We start from the raw sequence: 21,324 nt of genomic DNA, 5'->3' as shown, positions 1-21,324 counted from the left end.
AGAGCTCAATTTTGGTCTCATCTGACCACAACACTTTCACCCAGTTCTCATTTGAATCATTCAGATGTTCATTGGCAAACTTCAGACGGGCCTGTATATGTGCTTTCTTGAGCAGGGGGACCTTGCGGGCGCTGCAGGATTTCAGTCCTTCACGGCGTAGTGTTTTACCAATTGTTTTCTTGGTGACTATGGTCCCAGCTGAATTGAGATCATTGACAAGATCCTCCCGTGTAGTTCTGGGCTGATTCCTCACCGTTCTCACGTTCATTGCAACTCCACGAGGTGAGATCTTGCATGGAGCCCCAGGCCGAGGGAGATTGACAGTTCTTTTGTGTTTCTTCCATTTGCGAATAATCGCACCAACTGTTGTCACCTTCTCACCAAGCTGCTTGGCAATGGTCTTGTAGCCCATTCCAGCCTTGTGTAGGTCTACAATCTTGTCCCTGACATCCTTGGAAAGCTCTTTGGTCTTGGCCATGGTGGAGAGTTTGGAATCTGATTGATTGATTGCTTCTGTGGACAGGTGTCTTTTATAAAGGTAACAAACTGAGATTAGGAGCACTCCCTTTAAGAGTGTGCTCCTAATCTCAGCTCGTTACCTGTATAAAAGACACCTGGGAGCCAGAATTCTTTCTGATTGAGAGGGGGTCAAATACTTATTTCCCTTATTAAAATGCAAATCAATTTATAACATTTTTGACATGCGTTTTTCTGGATTTTGTTGTTGTTATTCTGTCTCTCACTGTTCCAAATAAACCTACCATTAAAATTATAGACTTATCATTTCTTTGTCAGTGGGCAAACTTACAAAATCAGCAGGGGATCAAATACTTTTTTCCCCCTCACTGTAAGTCATAAAAATAGCCCCGTAGAGAGAGCCAGTTCAAATCCCCCACCCTTTATAAGTATTTTCCTGTAACTGTACTCACACATTGCTATTGATTATCGAACACACAACCCTGCCATGCACTACCAACTGAGCCACATGGGACCACAAGGCATTTTACACCACTAACTCATTGCTTATTATTACGCCCTACGTAGGAAATAGGGTGTCATTTAGGAAGCACACATAAAGGCAAAGCCAGGCCCATATAAACCAGCACTTAAAGCACAAGTACTGTGTAAAAGTGTCTCTCGCTCCACAGATAAAACAACAGACAAACATTAGCGTGGGAGGGCGGGAGGGTAATTGCAGGTAGCGAGTGGCTTGGCATTCAGGTTGGCGAGCCGAGTGAGCGCCAAACTGCCCATACAACAATCACAGTCAGGCATTAGATAGACTGAGCCACGGCTAAATAGATGCAAGGCCATGGCGTAGATAGAGATAGGGACTGTGTCCCAAATGGCACACTATTTTCTATATAGTGCTCTGTCAAATGTAGTGCACTATATAGGGCAGGGATCATCAACTAGATTCAGCCGCGGGCCGATGTTTTCTTGAGCGGATGGTCAGGGGGCCGGAACATAATTACAAATAATTTGTAGACTGCAAATTTTCCGCAAGAAGCCCAAACAGATATAATATTTGACTAAAACAATAATTTCAAACCTTGCTTACTTTTATATACAATCACATATACAGTGTCACTATTATGCGTGGGAATACTTTGGAACAGATTTTCAAAATGAAAATCACTTGGAGCTGATTTCCTGGTGTTTTTACAGTATTTTATGTCCAACAATAAAATTAAAATAACATAAATGTATATTTTGGGGGGGGCAAAATTAAATCACCCTCAGGCAAAATTCAGCCCGTGGGCTGCCAGTTGGGAACTAGGGTTGACCCCATTTAGTCGACTGGTTCATTGTTTGGTCGATTGTTTGATCGATAGGCTGTTGGTCAACCATGATTGTTTTGTCAAGCAGTGGCATATATATTTTACAAAGAATTATGGCACACGAGACACCCGTCTGATTCAGGCCTGTCTGAGTGGACTAATCCAGACACCCGTCTGATTCAGGCCTGTCTGAGTGGACTAATCCAGACACCCGTCTGATTCAGGCCTGTCTGAGTGGACTAATCCAGACACCCGTCTGTTTCAGGCCTGTCTGAGTGGACTAATCCAGACACCCGTCTGATTCACACCTGTCTGAGTGGACTAATCCAGACACCCATCTGATTCAGGCCTGTCTGAGTGGACTAATCCAGACACCCGTCTGATTCAGGCCTGTCTGAGTGGACTAATCCAGACACCCGTCTGATTCAGGCCTGTCTGAGTGGACTAATCCAGACACCCGTCTGATTCACGCCTGTCTGAGTGGACTAATCCATTGCGGAGGCCGCGGGGATGGCACACCAGTAGGTCATTACCATAATTTATCATCTACAATGTTTTTTTTGGTTACGTAATTTCTGTTAATGCATCCAATACTATTATTACAGTCTTACCGTTGTCATTGTAGGAGTGGACACGTTGTTTGCAGAGCGCACAACCTAGGCTACACTTGTTTCCCACAGCAACATGACCTTATTGTTTCCCACAGCAACATGACCTTATTGTTTCCCACAGCAACATGACCTTATTGTTTCCCACAGCAACATAACCTTATTGTTTCCCACAGCAACATGACCTTGTTTCCCACAGCAACATTACCTTATTGTTTCCCACAGCAACATGACCTTATTGTTTCACATAGCAACATGACCTTCTTTCTTCTCTGCATGTAATACTGTGTTTCTCTCTCCTCTCCACTGCTCAGCTCTAACTCTACCAGTGGTGTGTGTGTTCGATCATCAACAGGAGAAATATAGCAGGGCAGAGGGAGGGAGGGAGTTTGGGAGGGAGGATGCATGCTTGGCTGCTGCTGGCTGATGCTGCCTTGTGTGTGACAGAGTGGCGCTCCTAATTTTAACTATCAGCACAGAGAGATACATGACCTGGGCTATGGTGACTTACTTGATAACTGTTCCTTTGGCACCCCCTGCTGTGGTGAGCATGACCCTGGACGTGAGGCTGACACTCAGGTCCTGCTCTTCCAGACCCAGAAGCACAGCACAGTACTCCACCGTCTGGCTTGACTGGTTCTTTATGGTGCAGCCGCCTGGTGGAACAGACATAGAGAACGGTAACGTTATGAGTAGTTAGTAATGTTGTTAGTAACGTTGTAAGGACGATGTTTAGATGTTGTGAACGACTAGTAGGAATTTAGCTACTATACAGCTGTCATTCAATGTCAAAGTCAAAATGTCAAGAGTGATTTTATTAGAGATTGAGCAAGCTCTGACACTGGGTAAATGTGCAGATAGTGAGTGCACATACATTGCGGTAGGTAGCCTAGCGGTTAAGAGCCATTAATCGAAAGGTCGCTGGTTCGAATCCCCAACCCGACTAGGTGAAAGAAATCGGTCGATGTGCCCTTGAGCAATTGCTCCTGTAAGTCGCTCTGGATAAGATAAAATACTGTCACTAGCTATGGGCCTATCATTTTTTTAAAGCACTAGCTACATATGGAGATTCACCTTGGTCTGGTCCCAATAATATCAGGACAAAGCCTGCAATCAATCTCACATGATTTATCAGTGCAGACTTAACCTCCGCCAATCTATTTCCTAATCCATTTCCAAATGAAACATTATTCATAAATGATTCCTGAACCATAGCACTCCATCACTATGCAATTCATAAGTCACCTACCATGCCAGCCAGGGGTGGACCAGAGGGGGGATAGTGGGAAAGTATGGAGGGGATTTGATGGACAGTTCTAAGGATGACACAGGAAGGAGGGGAAAAGGAGACCATAGAGAATGATAGAGGCCTCTAGTGGCCAAAAGGCTGTATTAGCATGACCTTTTTAATGTAGTCAACTGGGTTGGACTTCCAACTTCATTGGCTGATTCCTCCTGGTGACCCTGTTGGAGTCATGTCCAACCGGGTCATCAGGAGGGATCAGCCAATCGTGAAGAAGAAAATGGACTACTTCAAAATGGAGATTGCTTTAATGGCGCTGCCCATGCTGTCACAGACGCTATAATGGCACAGATACAAAGATTAGTCCTCATCCTCTATGGGAGGACAGTTTGGTGGCGACACAGGAAGGAGGGGATACGGGGGACAGTTTAGGGGTGACACAGGAAGGAGGGGATAAGGGGGACAGTTTAGGGGCGACACAAAAAGGAGGGGATAAGGGGAACAGTTTAGGGGCGACACAAGAAGGGATAAGGGGGATAGTTTGGTGGGGACATTGGAAGAAGGGAGATAACGGGGAAAGTTTTAGGTGCTACACAGGAAGGAGACCCTCTCAAAGGAGCAGAGGCAGTATATCCTGTGTTTCATGTTAGGGACAGGGAGCAGCAGGACAGTTCACATCTCATGTTCATTATCTTCTCTGACTGGACTCTTTGCTTCGGTCTGCTGTAAAAGCGTGCCCACGGGAGACTCCCGCTGAGTACAAACTACTCTTTTTAAATGCCACCATGCTGTGCCACTCTCACTTTACTTCCAGTGAGGGGGGCTGAAAGCCACTACGTTAAAGTTTTACTCTGATGTTCAAAATAAATGGTTTATTCCCATAGAAATGTGATCTTCCTCTGGGTTGTCGGGAACAGCATGTGTAATGTGGAGTCAGTGAGTAGAGGAGAGCCCAAGACATTCACAATGTAATGCATCAGTCCTGACAAATAAGAGAATATACTAACTTGCTCTAACAATACAAATCTACAAGATGATTCTGTAAGATATTACCGCAGATGACTACAAAGAGCGACATTCACAAAGAGACACATGAGAGTCATTTCATCAGTTACTCCGATGGCTTTGTATTAATAATGAATGGGGAGGAGAAGGACTAGTCCCCAGCGTCCGCGGTGTCTGTAATGGCTCTTTAATAGTGAACAAACGCCCTTTCACAGACTACAACAATGGTGCTTTTCCTGTGAGACCCCCACACCAGTGGGCCGCCAGTGTTTTATGTTAATGTGAGCTCTAGTGTTATGGTGTTACCATCAGGAGTGTGACACTCAAGACTTGTGGTGAGCAGAATCAACAACCTCTGCATCATTCACAGAGCAGGGTGTCCTGGCGGACCACAGCAAAATGGCATCTGCTGCCCGGACACAACGAGAGGATTGTTTTTGTGGGTAGACTAGACAGATTACTTCTTCATGCAACAACACACATTGAGAATATGCCAAGGTATCTGCCAGCTCTGTGACAAAACTTTATTAACTACCACTTTCTCAGCATCCCTTAGACTTCCTGTCCTGTGCCCTGGTCCTTTACTCATATTTTACTCATATTGTCACTGCACTGACAGAGACAGCTGTGTCTTTGTTATTGGTTAGTGTACCAAATAGTGTGTGTTCTGGAGCAATGTAGTCTGACAAGACATCTCATAAGCCAGTCATGTGTTAAAGGGATACTTCGGGATTTTGTCAGATGAACTCATGGATACCATTTGTATGTCTGTGTCCAGTATAAAGTTAGAGGTAGTTTCGTGATGCAATGCTAACTAGCATAAGCGCAGTGACTGGAAGTCTATGGGTATCTACTAGCATGCTAACAGATACCCATAGACTTCCAGTCATTGAGCTAACGCTAGTTAGCAATTGCGCTAGCTAGTAACTTCCTTCAAACTGCACACAGAGACATAAAAATGGTATCCACGAGTTCATCTGACTAAGGGAAAGTAGATAAAGGGCCTCATTGCCAAAATTCTGAAGTATCCCTTTAAGAAAGCTTGCATACAAGCATGCAAAAAACAATTGAAACTATGATGAGCAGTGAGTGAGTGTGGGTAAGAGAGCGAGAGAGATATACAGAGAGCGAGAGAGAAAGACTTGGCTCACCTGATGTGGAAACTATAGGGAGTGAGAGAGAGAGAGTGAGTAGTGAGTGAGTGAGTGAGTGAGTGAGTGAGTGAGAGAGAGAGAGAAATAGTCAGACAGAGACCGACCGACCGTCACCCTGCTTACCTGATGTGCTCCCTGCCTCCTCAAAGTCGATGTTGCCCAGGTGCAGCACTCCGGCCACCACCCTGAACAGGTCCAGCTTCTCCGTATCATCCAGGCCGATCTTCTTCATGGCCCCGCACATCCTGTTGAAGTCCCCCTGGTCGTCCAGCAGAGGGTCCTTCAGGGGCCCAGCCTTCAGGTGCTGAGGAACCATAGTGGGGAGAGAACGGGTCAGTGGCCGCCCTCACCCGGGGCTTTGTTTAGACAGGCAGCCCTATTAATTTGACCAATCATGTCATCTCTAAAAAAAGATCTGATGTGAAAAGATCTGATGTGATTGGCCAAAAGACCAATTAGTGGAAGAAATGTCAGAATTGGGCTGCCTGTGTGAACGCAGCCCCTCTCTCTATAACCTTAACTTTAACCCTTCGGGAACCCAGCTTTCAGGTGCTGATAGACCATGGGGAGAGGATGGGTCAGTGACCAGGGTCACACACACTTCACAGAAGGGGTACTGTCTCAAAGATCATAGGCTTGCATTGGAGGCTTGAAATAAGCTGTGTCAAGTCTGTGTCCTAAGGTCAATAAAATAACAAATAACGTCTCTAATTACCCATAAAGTAAAAATACCATCTGTCTCCCTCACTGAGGTTTTCTTTGACTTGGTGAAAGTGTTTGGATCTGAGATGAGGCATGGGCTGCTATTTGACATGTAAAATTGGGACTTCAAGCTAGAATGCTAATTTGTTATGGAATTAACACAATAAACCTGCATGAAAGATAAAGTACATCACATCTTCAACTAGCTGCAGTAGGAAGAGAAGCAGGGATAGTAAGTTCGATCACACACCTGGAAAACCAACCACACAAGAACAATGTCACAGTACGATGGTATACTGGCATAGAAATGATAACATACTGTAGCTTCTAACACCAGAATAGAATGCCAGATAAATGGCTTTTACCAACATCAAAATGAAATGTCTGAATAAGACCCATCTCTACATGCAATTTTAGACTCTTGAATTTATTTCAACTGACATTATTCTGTAACTGAAGGTGATTGCACTCGTTTATTAATTTAAAATAAGGCAATTAGTAATATTTTTCTGTACACCATAAAGTACAGAGCAGAAATTGCCTTGTAAACAACAACCATAAGTTACAGTGATTTAGGGAGGCTGGTGTACAGGAGCAGTTTGTTCTTTATAGAACAATTGATGACCTAAGGCAGGGTTCCCCAACTGGCCGAATTTGGCCCGCAGGTGGTTTTAAATAATACATAAAAATAATTATATATATATACAGTGGGGAGAACAAGTATTTGATACACTGCCGATTATGCAGGTTTTCCTACTTACAAAGCATGTAGAGGTCTGTAATTTTTATCATAGGTACAATTCAACTGTGAGAGACGGAATCTAAAACAAAAATCCAGAAAATCACATTGTATGATTTTTAAGTAATTAATTTGCATTTTATTGCATAACATAAGTATTTGATACATCAGAAAAGCAGAACTTAATATTTGGTACAGAAACCTTTGTTTGCAATTACAGAGCTCATACGTTTCCTGTAGGTCTTGACCAGGTTTGCACACACTGCACAGGGATTTTGGTCCACTCCTCCATCCAGACCTTCTCCAGATCCTTCCGGTTTCGGGGCTGTCGCTGGGCAATACGGACTTTCAGCTCCCTCCAAAGATTTTCTATTGGGTTCAGGTCTGGAGACTGGCTAGGCCACTCCAGGACCTTGAGATGCTTCTTACGGAGCCACTCCTTAGTTGCCCTGGCTGTGTGTTTCGGGTCGTTGTCATGCTGGAAGACCCAGCCACGACCCATCTTCAATGCTCTTACTGAGGGAAGGAGGTTGTTGGCCAAGATCTCGCGATACATGGCCCCATCCATCCTCCCCTCAATATGGTGCAGTCGTCCTGTCCCCTTTGCAGAAAAGCATCCCCAAAGAATGATGTTTCCACCTCCATGCTTCACGGTTGGGATGGTGTTCTTGGGGTTGTACTCATCCTTCTTCTTCCTCCAAACACGGCGAGTGGAGTTTAGACCAAAAAGCTCTATTTTTGTCTCATCAGACCACATGACCTTCCCCCATTCCTCCTCTGGATCCAGATGGTCATTGGCAAACTTCAGACGGGCCTGGACATGCGCTGGCTTGAGCAGGGGGACCTTGCGTGCGCTGCAGGATTTTAATCCATGACAGCGTAGTGTGTTACTAATGGTTTTCTTTGAGACTGTGGTCCCAGCTCTCTTCAGGTCATTGACCAGGTCCTGCCGTGTAGTTCTGGGCTGATCCCTCACCTTCCTCATGATCATTGATGCCCCACGAGGTGAGCTCTTGCATGGAGCCCCAGACCGAGGGTGATTGACCGTCATCTTGAACTTCTTCCATTTTCTAATAATTGCACCAACAGTTGTTACCTTCTCACCAAGCTGCTTGCCTATTGTCCTGTAGCCCATACCAGCCTTGTGCAGGTCTACAAGTTTATCCCTGATGTCCTTACACAGCTCTCTGGTCTTGGCCATTGTAGAGAGGTTGGAGTCTGTTTGATTGAGTGTGTGGACAGGTGTCTTTTATACAGGTAATGAGCTCAAACAGGTGCAGTTAATACAGGTAATGAGTGGAGAACAGGAGGGCTTCTTAAAGAAAAACGAACAGGTCTGTCAGAGCCGGAATTCTTACTGGTTGGTAGGTGATCAAATACTTATGTCATGCAATAAAATGCAAATGAATTACTTAAAAATCATACAATGTGATTTTCTGGATTTTTGTTTTAGATTCTGTCTCTCACAGTTGAAGTGTACCTATGATAAAAATTACAGACCTCTACATGCTTTGTAAGTAGGAAAACCTGCAAAATCGGCAGTGTATCAAATACTTGTTCTCCCCACTGTATGTATATATGTATATGCATACAGTCCCAGTCAAAACTTTGGACACACCTACTCATTCAAGGGTTTTTCTTTATTTTTTAAAAACTATTTTCTACATTGTAGAATAATAGTGAAGACATGTAAACTATGAAATAACACATATGAAATCATGTAGTAACAGAAAAAGGGTTAAACAAATCTAAATATATTGTATATTTGAGATTCTTCAAATAGCCACCCTTTGCCTTGATGACAGCTTTGCACACTCTTGGCATTCTCTTAACCAGCTCCATGAGGTAGTCACCTGGAATTAATTTCAATTAATAAGTGTGCCTTCTTAAAAGTTAATTTGTGTAATTTCTTTCCTTCTTAATGTGTTTGAGCCAATCAGCTGTATTGTGACAAGGTAGGGGGAGCATCCAGAAGATAGCCCTATTTGGTAAAATACCATGTCCATATTATGGCACGAACAGCTCAAATAAGCAAAGAGAAACGACAGTCCATCATTACTTTAAGACATGAAGGTCAGTCAATACGGAACATTTCAAGAACTTTGAAAGTTTCTTCAAGTGCAGTCGCAAAAACCATCAAGCGCTATGATGAAACTGGTTCTCATGAGGACTGCCACAGGAATGGAAGACCCAGAGTTACCTCTGCTGCAGAGGATAAGTTCATTAGAGTTACCAGCCTCAGAAATTGCAGCCCAAATAAATGCTTCACAGAGTTCAAGTCACAGACACATCTCAACATCAACTGTTCAGAGGGGACTGTGTGAATCAGGACTTCATGGTCAAATTGATGCAAAGACAGCACTACTAAAGGACACCAATAATAAGAAGAGACCTGCTTGGGCCAAGAAACACGAGCAATGGACATTAGACCAGTGGAAATGTGTCCTTTGGTCTGGAGTCCAAATTTGAGATTTTTGGTTCCAACCGTCGTGTCTTTGTGAGACGCGGTGTGGGTGAACAGATGATCTCCGCATGTGTATTTCCCACCGTAAAGCATGGAGGAGGTGTTATGGTGTGGGGTGCTTTGCTGGTGACACCGTCTGTGATTTATTTAGAATTCAAGGCACACTTAACCAGCATGGCTACCACAGCATTCTGCAGTGATACGCCAACCCATCTGGTTTGGGATTAGTGTACAAAATAGTAAAAAATTAAGAAAAACCCTTGAATGAGTAGGTGTGTCCAGACCTTTGACTGGTACTGTATATTTATTTATTTATTTATTTTATGTGTGTGTATTTACAGTTGAAGTCGGAAGTTTACATACACTTAGGTTGGAGTCATTAAAACTCGTTTTTCAACCACTCCACAAATTTCTTGTTAACAAACTATAGTTTTGGCAAGTCGGTTAGGACATCTACTTTGTGCATGACACAAGTAATTTTTCCAACAATTGTTTATAGACAGATTTTTTCACTTATAATTCACTGTATCACAATTCCAGTGGGTCAGAAGTTTACATACACTAAGTTGACTGTGCCTTTAAACAGCTTGGAAAATTCCAGAAAATGATGTCATGGCTTTAGAAACTTCTGATAGGCTAATTGACATCATTTGAGTCAATTGGAGGTGTACCTGTGGATTTATTTCAAGGCCTAACTTCAAACTCAGTGCCTCTTTGCTTGACATCATGGGAAAATCTAAATAAATCAGCCAAGACCTCAGACATTTTTTTTGTAGACCTCCACAAGTCTGGTTCATCCTTGGGAGCAATTTCCAAACGGCTGAAGGTACCACGTTCATCTGTACAAACAATAGTACGCAAGTATAAACACCATGGGACCACGCAGCCGTCATACCGCTCAGGAAGGAGACGCCTTCTGTCTCCTAGAGATGAACGTACTTTGGTGCGAAAAGTGCAAATCAATCCCAGAACAACAGCAAAGGACCTTGTGAAGATGCTGGAGGAAACAGGTACAAAAGTATCTATATCCACAGTAAAAACGAGTCCTATATCGACATAACCTGAAAGGCCGCTCAGCAAGGTAGAAGCCAATGCTCCAAAACCGCCATAAAAAAGCAAGAGTACGGTTTGCAACTGCACATGGGGACAAAGATCGTACTTTTTTGAGAAATGTCCTCTGGTCTGATGAAACAAGAATAGAACTGTTTGGCCATAATGACCATCGTTATGTTTGGAGGAAAAAGGGGGTACTTGCAAGCCGAAGAACACCATCCCAACCATGAAGCACGGGGGTGGCAACATCTCAAGACATCAGTCAGGAAGTTAAAGCTTGGTCGCAAATGGGTCTTCCAAATGGACAATGACCCCACGCATACTTCCAAAGTTGTGGCAAAATGGCTTAAGGACAACAAAGTCAAGGTATTGGAGTGGCCATCACAAAGCCCTGACCTCAATCATATAGAAAATTTGAGGGCAGAACTGAAAAAGCGTGTGCGAGCAAGGAGGCCTACAAACCTGACTCAGTTACACCAGCTCTGTCAGGAGGAATGGGCCAACATTCACCCAATTTATTGTGGGAAGCTTGTGGAAGGCTACCCGAAACGTTTGACCCAAGTTAAACAATTTAAAGGCAATGCTACCAAATACTAATTGAGTGTATGAAAACTTCTGACCCACTGAGAATGTGATGAAAGAAATAAAAGCTGAAATAAATCATTCTCTCTACTATTATTCTGACATTTCACATTCTTAAAATAAAGTGGTGATCCTAACTGACCTAAGACAGGGAATTTTTACTAGGTGTCATGAATTGTGAAAAACTGAGTTGAAATGTATTTGGCTAAGGTGTATGTAAACTTCCGATTTCAACTGTATATATACACACACACACACAGTATATTGCCCCGAGTGCTGTTAAACCATTGTACTGTGACGTTCTGGTCCAGCCTAATGCTGGACACAAAATATGTTGTAATTTTGACCTCAAGCCCTAAACTACAGAGCAAAACCACATCATGCATTTAAAGAGAGAAAGCATGCAAGGACCCCACAACACTCAGCACTGATGTGAACCCTGAGACAAAAGATAATCCCAAAATTCACATCATAATAAAATCTACAAGAAGTAGTCCTTGTCACGGCACCAAATCTATAAATCACCTGATTGTCCTGAATTATATAGAGAAGCAGTGTAAAGAGACATATAACCTTGATCAACACAAGGGACATGGTATGGTACAATGTATGGGCTAGGGTTACAAAATTCTGGCAATTTTCCAGGATTTCTGGAAACTGAATTCTGGATTTCTGGTAAAGTTACCAGAGTTTTGCAACCCTAGTACGGGCTTATCATATGTACTGGCAATAAACATGAAGGCCTTATTCAGCATTTGTCACAACACGATGCTCTCCAATAGGCCAAACACAGCATTTATCATGAGCAGGTGCTTCCTGAGATCAAAGGTATGATCCTCCATGATCATATAATAAGATCCATGGCTCTCTGGAGCCTGCTTTGTCCAGCTGTGAACCTTGAAAGAGGGTAAATGCAATACCTACCTGTACTGTACCTACCATCTAAAAGCTTCACCTGAATATAATCTGCTAAATTTAAACACGCTGAAAACTCAACCGCAACAAGTACTCATAATCTCTTCACTTACTTGGCAGTTTTAACAATATAAATATCATTACTGATATTTCTATCCTTTTAACCTAAATGCTACTATTACCGTTACTAAAACATACGTCATCAGCAACTCTATTAAAAAACATTATCTGACTAAAAACGTCCATACCCAGAGAGACACTTGTTCTACTCCCACTGATGTCCCCAACTAGCCTACACAGAACAAATGAATCATCACTGTCCCTCAAGGGGAGAGAAAAAGAGGCATAGTGTTGTCCAGGTCATTTCTTCATAACAATACTAATGAATTAAAGTGAGTCCTGAAGGGGTTCCATACACACAGCTGCAATAATGGAGTACTTACAGCTGTATGCATAATTAATCAAAGGGAGAAGGCAAAGCAAGGAAGTCATTTCGTTGGGAGGATAAATAATTCTCATTGATGCGGTACATTACATCTATCCATACGGTCATGTCAGTGGCTCCTTTCCTAATTCAAATGTTTGCTGCTTATCTGCATCACATCTCAGAGAACAACATTTCCAGAGGTAATATACAAGGGGTTTATTCTGACCAGAATGAAAATAAAACAACTTGTTGGCTCCTTTGTGGGAATTTAAAAACTTTATAAGTAAAACATGTCACTACTGGAAGCCACTGTATCCATAGACCAAGACAAAAAAAAAAGATCCTTCTTTGACTGAGCAGGCCATTAAGTAAAGGTAAAAGCCATTGAGACAGATGGGGATAGAAAAGTACATTCTGTTCACTCTCTCCGCAGACAGTTGTGCCTAGTGCATTTCCAATTAGTTCTGGAGATGCGAAACCGTCTGTCATTAGATAGCAATGGGAATCCTGGCCAAAAACTACAGATCAGAGGGAGGGTTTCCTTCTGTGGTTTTCATGGATATTGGAATACTTGGAGTAGTGAAGATACAATTAAACCAATATAGGGGAGAGATGGTGAGAGATTGAGAGAAAGAGAGTGAGGGAGGTGAGAGAGATTAAGATATGTACCGTACCTCTGGGCTCTTCCGGTTCTGAAGGATCTGTTTGTCTGTGTCCTTGTTTGCAAAGAAGCGAGTGCATCCTCTGTTCAAATACTGCAACATAGACAAGAATCAGCAAACAGCAGCAGATTGCATGGATCAATATACTGCAGTATGACATAGTTTTTACAACACCTAAAACACCTATTGAATATCCCATCAAATCGTATTTGTCACATGCGCCGAATACAACAGGTGTAGACCTTACAGTGAAATGCTTACTTACAAGCCATTAACCAACAATGCAGTTTTAAGAAAGAATACCCCCCCAAAATCCCCCCAAAATACAATATAAAATAATACGAAATAAAAGTAACAAATAATTAAAGAGCAGCAGTAAAAATAACAATAGCGAGGCTATATACAGGGGGTACCGGTACCGAGTCAATGTGCGGGGGCACCGGTTAGTCGAGGTAATATGTACATGTAGGTAGAGTTATTAAATTGACTATGCGTAGATAATAAACAGAGAGTAGCAGCAGCGTAAAAGAGGGGGGGCAATGCAAATAGTCTGGGTAGCCATTTGATTAGATGTTCAGGTGTCTTATTGCTTGGGGGTAGAAGCTGTTTAGAAGCCTCTTGGACCTAGACTTGGTGCTCCGGTACCACTTGCCATGCGGTAGCAGAGAGAACAGTCTATGACTAGGGTGGCTGGATTCTTTGAAAATTTTTAGAGCCTTCCTCTGACACCGCCTGGTATAGAGGTCCTGGATGGCAGGAACCTTGGCCCCAGTGATGTACCCGTCGATGAGAATGGGGGCATGCTCGGGCCCCTTCTTTTTCCTGTAGTCCACAATCACCTCCTTTGTATTGATCACGTTGAGGGAGAGGTTGTTGTCCTGCCACCACATGGCCAGGTCTCTGACCTCCTCCCTATAGGCTGTCTCGTTGTTGTCTGTGATCAGGCCTACCACCTTTGTGTCATCGGCAAACTTAACGATGGTGTTGGAGTCATGCCTGGCCATGCAGTCATGAGTGAACAGGGAGTAAAGGAGGGGACTGAGCACGCACCCCTGAGGTGCCCCCTTGTTGAGGATCAGCGTGGCGGATGTGTTGTTACCTACCCTTACAACCTGGGGGCGGCCCGTCAGGAAGTCCAGGATCCAGTTGCAGAGGGAGGTGTTTAGTCCCAGGGTCCTTAGCTTAGTGATGAGCTTTGAGGGCACTATGGTGTTGAACGCTGAGCTGTAGTCAATGAATAGCATTCTCACATAGGTGTTTATTTTGTCCAGGTGTGAAAGGGCAGTGTGGAGCACAGTAGAGATTGCATCGTCTGTGGATCTGTTTGGGCGGTATGCAAATTGGAGTGGATCTAGGGTTTCTGGGATAATGGTGTTGATGTGAGCCATGACCAGCCTTTCAAAGCACTTCATGGCTACAGATGTGAGTGCACGGGTCGGTAGTCATTTAGGCAGGCTACCTTAGTGTTCTTGGGCACAGGGACTATAGTGGTCTGCTTGAAACATGTTGGTATTAAAGACTCAGACAGGGAGAGGTTGAAAATGTCAGTGAAGACACTTGCCAGTTGGTCAGCGCATGCTCAGAGTACACGTCCTGGTAATCCATCTAGCCCTGCGGCCTTGTGAATGTTGACCTGTTTAAAGGTGTTACTCACATCGGCTATGGAGAGCGTGATCACATAGTCGTCCGGAACAGCTGATGCTCTCATGCATGTTTCAGTGTTACTTGCCTCGAAGCGAGCATAGAAGTAATTTAGCTCGTCTGGTAGGCTCGTGTCACTTGGCAGCTCGCGGCTGTGCTTCCCTTTTTAGTCTGTAATAGTTTGCAAGACCTGCCACATCAGACGAGCGTCGGAGCCGGTGTAGTACGATTCGATCTTTGTCCTGTATTGACGCTTTGCCTGTTTGATGGTTCGTCAGAGGGCATAGCGGGATTTCTTATAAGCTTCCGGGTTAGAGTCCCGCTCCTTGAAAGTGGCAGCTCTACCCTTTAGCTCTGTGCGGATGTTGCCTGTAATCCATGGCTTCTGGTTGGGGTATGTACGTACAGTCACTGTGGGGACCACATCATCGATGCACTTATTGATGAAGCCAGTGACTGATGTGGTGTACTCCTCAATGCCATCGGAAGAATCCCGGAACATTTTCCAGTCTGTGCTAGCAAAACAGTCCTGTAGCTTAGCATCTGCTTCATCTGACCACTTTTTTATTGACCGAGTCACTGGTGCTTCCTGCTTTCGTTTTTGCTTGTAAGCAGGAATCAGGAGGATAGAATTATGGTCAGAATGGCCAAATGGTTGCACATTTAACATGCTGGTAGAAATGAGGTAAAACAGATTTAAGTTTCCCTGCATTAAAGTCCCCGGCCACTAGGAGCGCCGCCTCTGGATGAGCGTTTTCCTGTTTGCTTATGGCCGTATACAGTTCATTGAGTGCGGTCTTAGTGCCAGCTTCGGTTTGTGATGGTTTAACATGATCGTCAACACATCACAGACACCATGCATGACCAGTTGCAATACGGGAAACTTAATGACTTTCGAAAGTCAAAGTAAAGTAATATATCCACATCACTGTCTCTGTGTGGACTCTAATACAGATTTTCTGTTTCTTGAGTCTTGAGCATTCACCATTGTTCACGGCAAATTGTTTATATTTGGCACAAAATACATTTATCCCTCTCCGTATTTGCTTTTGTGCGACTTTTAATGACTTCTCAGTAGCCTGCTCTCTTCCTGCCTGTCACTAGAGATAGGCCTGATGATGAGCGCGACAACAACTTCCCAGGTGGGTAGGAGAGAAAAACAGAACAGAACCCGGTGGCTTATCTTGTTTGCACGAGAGGAGTCATTCTCAGCTGAAACGGAACAAAGGTTTTCATTACAGAGATATGCCTTTGGGAGGATTCTGTATCTCTCACCCCCTTCCCCCTCCACCTCATTTTTTGTTTCCAGATCAGCAGAAAAAAGTAAAAAACAGATGAGACTATTACAGGAGGGTAGCTCGGTAAGGCAGAACTGCCTTGCTTACTGCCCAGAAGAATCGCTTCACTGGACAGATAGAAATAAGAGCAGTACTGCAAATGACACACATTTTATGAGAATATGAGAGGGGAGATGTAGGCTACCTCCGGAGCCACGCTGAAATTATGTATGTATGTGTCAGCATTGAAGTTTGATTTACTTAAATCCTATATTTTCTCTGCAACTTCCTTTCTGTCTAGCTGCTCAAATCCAGTTTCAATTCAGGATCCATTAGATGCAAATCTGTACTGGATGTGAAAGAGAGGACATTTGACTTATCTGGGTGCTGTTGTTAATTCTATATTCTAATCTGCACCTCTCGCAGGATGTGCCTGAGCCCTCTAAAATTTATGCCGAGAGCCAGGATCTCCAAACGTCAATAGTAATGTCCAAGTTGAATTGGATATCAGCAAAAATGTCACTGCAATTATCAATGCATCATTCCATTTGTATATCTCAATTACAGTGGACAATGTTGCTGTCAAGAGCTGGAGTCAAAGCACCTCATATTCCTGAGGCTGAGAGGGACCAGAGGCTGAAAGGGACCAGAGGCTGAAAGGGACCAGAGGCTGAGAGGGACCAGAGGCTGAAAGGGACCAGAGGCTGAAAGGGACCAGAGGCTGAAAGGGACCAGAGGCTGAAAGGGACCAGAGGCTGAAAGGGACCAGAGGCTGAGAGGGACCAGAGGCTGAAAGGGACCAGAGGCTGAAAGGGACCAGAGGCTGAGAGGGACCAGAGGCTGAGAGGGACCAGAGGCTGAGCGGGACCAGACAGGGGACTTTAAAAGAGGGGCTCAATAGTGGTCACAGCAGGAGGAGAGTTTTTACAACGTATCCACTCTGGAGGGACAAGACACATGGAACAAGGCTGGCCCGTAGGCCCCACTCACCCTGAAGGCGTCTGGGGATTCCAGGTGGAACTTGGTCCTGATGTCCTCGGAGGCTCCGGCACACAGCCGGTAGAAGATGTGGTAGTTCCTCTCCTCGTGGCTCTGCTGGCAGATCCTGGATTTCTCCAGCAGGTAGTGGGACACGAAGCCTCCCACCACAGTATTCTGAGTGACACAACAACACAGGTTCAATTAGCATCAGAACTGGGTTCAAATACTATTAGAAATCATTTTAAATATTTAAAGATGCAGTCTGGGATCTTAAGCACTTACAAATTTGTAAAATATTGCATAAAAAATTGGAATTCGGAACATCTTATACGAATTGCTAAAAATATTAATTGAAATGGATGACATATTACTCAAAAGTACTGGCTGAAATTACACAAAAGCTTGAGAGCATCACTTTAAGCTGGGCTTTATTGAGCTTGCCTGGTGCAATGGAAATAACAGAAGTCTCAAAACAGTAATCTCCACCCATCTGGCACTCAATGCAAGCCAAAGCAGACAAAGTATTTGAAAGAATTGTCAAATCGTATTTGAACACTATTTTGGTGTTGTTGTCTGATGATTTCATTGATAGTGAATTATTCTACAGTGGTGCTGCTGTACCTTTTCGTTGAAGTGGATCTCTACAAACTTCCCAAAGCGACTACTGTTGTTATTCCTGACGGTTTTAGCATTCCCAAAAGCCTCTAGCAGGGGATTGGCTGTGGGATTGATGAAGAAGAATAGCAATTAAAACACAAATCCATACAGTGTGGTATTAGGTCATGCTGCTGGGAAGTGAAATTCATATTTACCTTCAACTATTCTCTCATCAATATCTTGACCTGTTCCATAGGATGTTGTCAAGTATCTACAGGGCAGAAAGAAAGAATCAGAGTTAATGGGGAAGTTCACCAACTTTTACATATGACCTTATTTTCACTCTTTCTGTTCTTGTAGTTGATCCCCCAAACCGTTTTTATTTTATATTTTGTTTCGTTAGAGGTTGTCACATTTTGCTGAGTCATCAAAATGTGTCTACCAATTTCCTCTGTAATGAAAAAAAAATATATATATAAAAAAATAAAATAAAAAAAATAATAGGGATCAACTACAAATCTTATAAAGAGTGAAAATAAGTCTACAGGTAAAACTTTGTGAGCTTCCCCTTTAATGTGAATACTCTCAGAACATACTTATTTTACATAAACAAGTACAAACAGCCTGCCAGATCAGACTGGGTATACGTCCCAAATGGTACCCTAATCCCTATATCAGGGTTCTTCAAGTCCGGTCCTGGAGGGCCGAAACACCTCTGTTTTTCATCCTCTCCTTCTAATCAGGGGCTAATTCAGACCTGGGACACCAGGTGAGTGCAATTAACTACCAGGTAGAAATAAAAAACAGAAGTGTTTCGGCCCTCCAGGACCGGACTTGAAGAACCCTGACCTATATAGTGCACTACTTTTGACTAGATCTGGTAAAAAAATTATGCACTACAAAAGGATTAGGGTGCCATTTGGGACACATCCTGTGTGTTGACGATACACAGGAAATGTCATGACTTTACCGGAGGACAAACTTGGTATTTTCAGTCTTCCCGGCACCAGACTCCCCGGACACGATGATGGACTGGCTCATCTTCAGCACCCTCATGTCCCTGTACGCCTTGTCAGCTGACACACAGAGACACACATCCAGACAGTGTTTACAGTTTGTTTACCCTCTCCTTTTTCTCAGTGACACAAAATGTATCTCAATGGGATCATAAATTAAGCCTATGGTTGCATTAGCCATGCAAACTGTACAATAAATGCTCCTTGTACTTCTAAATCACATGCTAGATGACACAGTATTTATTGTTTATCCTTTACCTCAGTGATATACAACTTCTCTGAATGGAATCCTCAAGACAATGTTCGCATTAGCAAAGTCAAACTGCACAATGAATGCTCATTGTTAATAGGTAGCTAAATCTCACTGATAAGCAAAGACTGAGAATACTGTGAAAATGACTATAGACTGCTCTCTGGTGGACAGATGTGGAAGTGTAACACAGCCCAACAGTGGCACAGAGAGACATTGTGTTTGCGTCTCAAATGGCACCCTATTCCCTACATAGCGCACTACTTTTGACCAGAGCCCAATGAGCACTGCTCAAAAGTAGTGCACTATGTAGGGAATAGGGTGCCATTTGGAACGTATCCTGTGTGTTCCTTCCTCAGCAGTTCTCACCAATAGCATAGACGTGGGGCGGCAGGGTTCCCAGGGACCTCCCATGGTACTGTTTAATGGTCTCTGGAGTGTAGAGCTTCGGGATGTCATAGTAGGGGTTCACTGCTATCAGGATATTAGCTACAAACGTCTGGGAGAAAAACAAAGAGAAGTCAGAAATACACTAGTACACTTATAGGAATCTGTTTTTAGCAAGACGCTGTACTTAAAAATACACATCCAATGCTGTTGGAGAGAAAACTTGTGTTGATATAACACCCAGCTTTTTCTCAGTGACCTAACAAAACACTGCTAAAAGGAATTAACACATTGATATCTGCCTAACACTCTTCCATTGGACAAAGCAGGCAGTTCCTCACTGCAGCCACTAGATGCCACCTGTTGGAAAACAAGTGTCCCATCGGTCTCCTCTCCGCACCTGCTGGCATCCACGTCCCTCTGCCTCCCACTGTCACCTCAGAGGACCTAATTAAGTTCAGTGGGGAACAAGATAGCGCTCCCTGGCTCTGTTCTGCTCCCTGGCTGATTACAGAGGTCACCTGAGCCTGGGTTGGACACAGGTGCCAGCAGTGAGACAGTGACAACAAGAGCTAGCTGTGTGTGTGTGCCACTGTAACTGCCCTCCCTCCCAGCAGACACCTGGCAGCCCAGAGTGACAATGACAAGGCCATCACGCCCTGGCCATCACACTGACAAGCAGGGAGGGAGGGGACACACCACACCACAACACATACAGTACAGTAGGCACAGAGAGACTGAAGTGGCAGGGCTGTAGCATGATAATGATGAGTGGGTGTTCTATTGACATCACCCGTGCTGGTTCAACCTGTGGCCTGTTCACCATGGTGCACAGCTGTTTAAAACCAGATTGATGAGGCAGACAGCAGGATATACAGTGGGGAAAAAAGTATTTAGTCAGCCACCAATTGTGCAAGTTCTCCCACTTAAAAAGATGAGAGAGGCCTGTAATCTTCATCATAGGTACACGTCAACCATGACAGACAAATTGAGAAAATGTTTTTAATGAATTTATTTGCAAATTATGGTGGAAAATAAGTATTTGGTCACCTACAAACAAGCAAGGTTTCTGGCTCTCACAGACCTGTAACTTCTTCTTTAAGAGGCTCCTCTGCCCTCCACTCATTACCTGTATTAATGGCATCTGTTTGAACTTGTTATCAGTATAAAAGACACCTGTCCACAACCTCAAACAGTCACACTCCAAACTCCACTATGGCCAAGACCAAAGAGCTGTCAAAGGACACCAGAAACAAAATTGTAGACCTGCACCAGGCTGGGAAGACTGAATCTGCAATAGGTAAGCAGCTTGGTTTGAAGAAATCAACTGTGGGAGCAATTATTAGGAAATGGAAGACATACAAGACCACTGATAATCTCCCTCGATCTGGGGCTCCACGCAAGATCTCACCCCGTGGGGTCAAAATGATCACAAGAACGGTGAGCAAAAATCCCAGAACCACACGGGGGGACCTAGTGAATGACCTGCAGAGAGCTGGGATCAAAGTAACAAAGCCTACCATCAGTAACACACTACGCCGCCAGGGACTCAAATCCTGCAGTGCCAGACGTGTCCCCCTGCTTAAGCCAGTACATGTCCAGGCCCGTCTGAAGTTTGCTAGAGTGCATTTGGATGATCCAGAAGAGGATTGGGAGAATGTCATATGGTCAGATGAAACCAAAATAGAACTTTTTGGTAAAAACTCAACTCATCGTGTTTGGAGGACAAAGAATGCTGAGTTGCATCCAAAGAACACCATACCTACTGTGAAGCATGGGGGTGGAAACATCATGCTTTGGAGCTGTTTTTCTGCAAAGGGACCAGGACGACTGATCCGTG

At 43.8% G+C, this 21,324-nt stretch overlaps 1 protein-coding gene across 8 annotated transcripts in view; it reads right to left on the bottom strand.

Moving 5' to 3' along the window:
- LOC121552668 (unconventional myosin-VI) overlaps window positions 1-21,324 on the bottom strand; it is a 105,190-nt gene that overhangs the window by 54,817 nt on the left and 29,049 nt on the right. For all 8 annotated transcript variants that reach the window (XM_041865669.2, XM_041865668.2, XM_041865670.2 and 5 more), the window contains exons 5-12: window positions 19,467-19,596; window positions 18,802-18,907; window positions 18,047-18,102; window positions 17,856-17,953; window positions 17,244-17,408; window positions 13,348-13,428; window positions 5,915-6,095; window positions 2,901-3,045 (exon numbers count right to left, since the gene is read on the bottom strand). In XM_041865669.2, the coding sequence (XP_041721603.1) occupies window positions 2,901-3,045; window positions 5,915-6,095; window positions 13,348-13,428; window positions 17,244-17,408; window positions 17,856-17,953; window positions 18,047-18,102; window positions 18,802-18,907; window positions 19,467-19,596 (962 nt within the window). The remainder of the gene's footprint in view (window positions 1-2,900; window positions 3,046-5,914; window positions 6,096-13,347; window positions 13,429-17,243; window positions 17,409-17,855; window positions 17,954-18,046; window positions 18,103-18,801; window positions 18,908-19,466; window positions 19,597-21,324) is intronic.

The sequence above is a fragment of the Coregonus clupeaformis genome, chromosome 36 (genome assembly GCF_020615455.1).
Source record: "Coregonus clupeaformis isolate EN_2021a chromosome 36, ASM2061545v1, whole genome shotgun sequence".
Lineage (NCBI taxonomy): Eukaryota > Metazoa > Chordata > Actinopteri > Salmoniformes > Salmonidae > Coregonus > Coregonus clupeaformis.
This window is presented reverse-complemented; position numbering and strand designations above follow the sequence as displayed.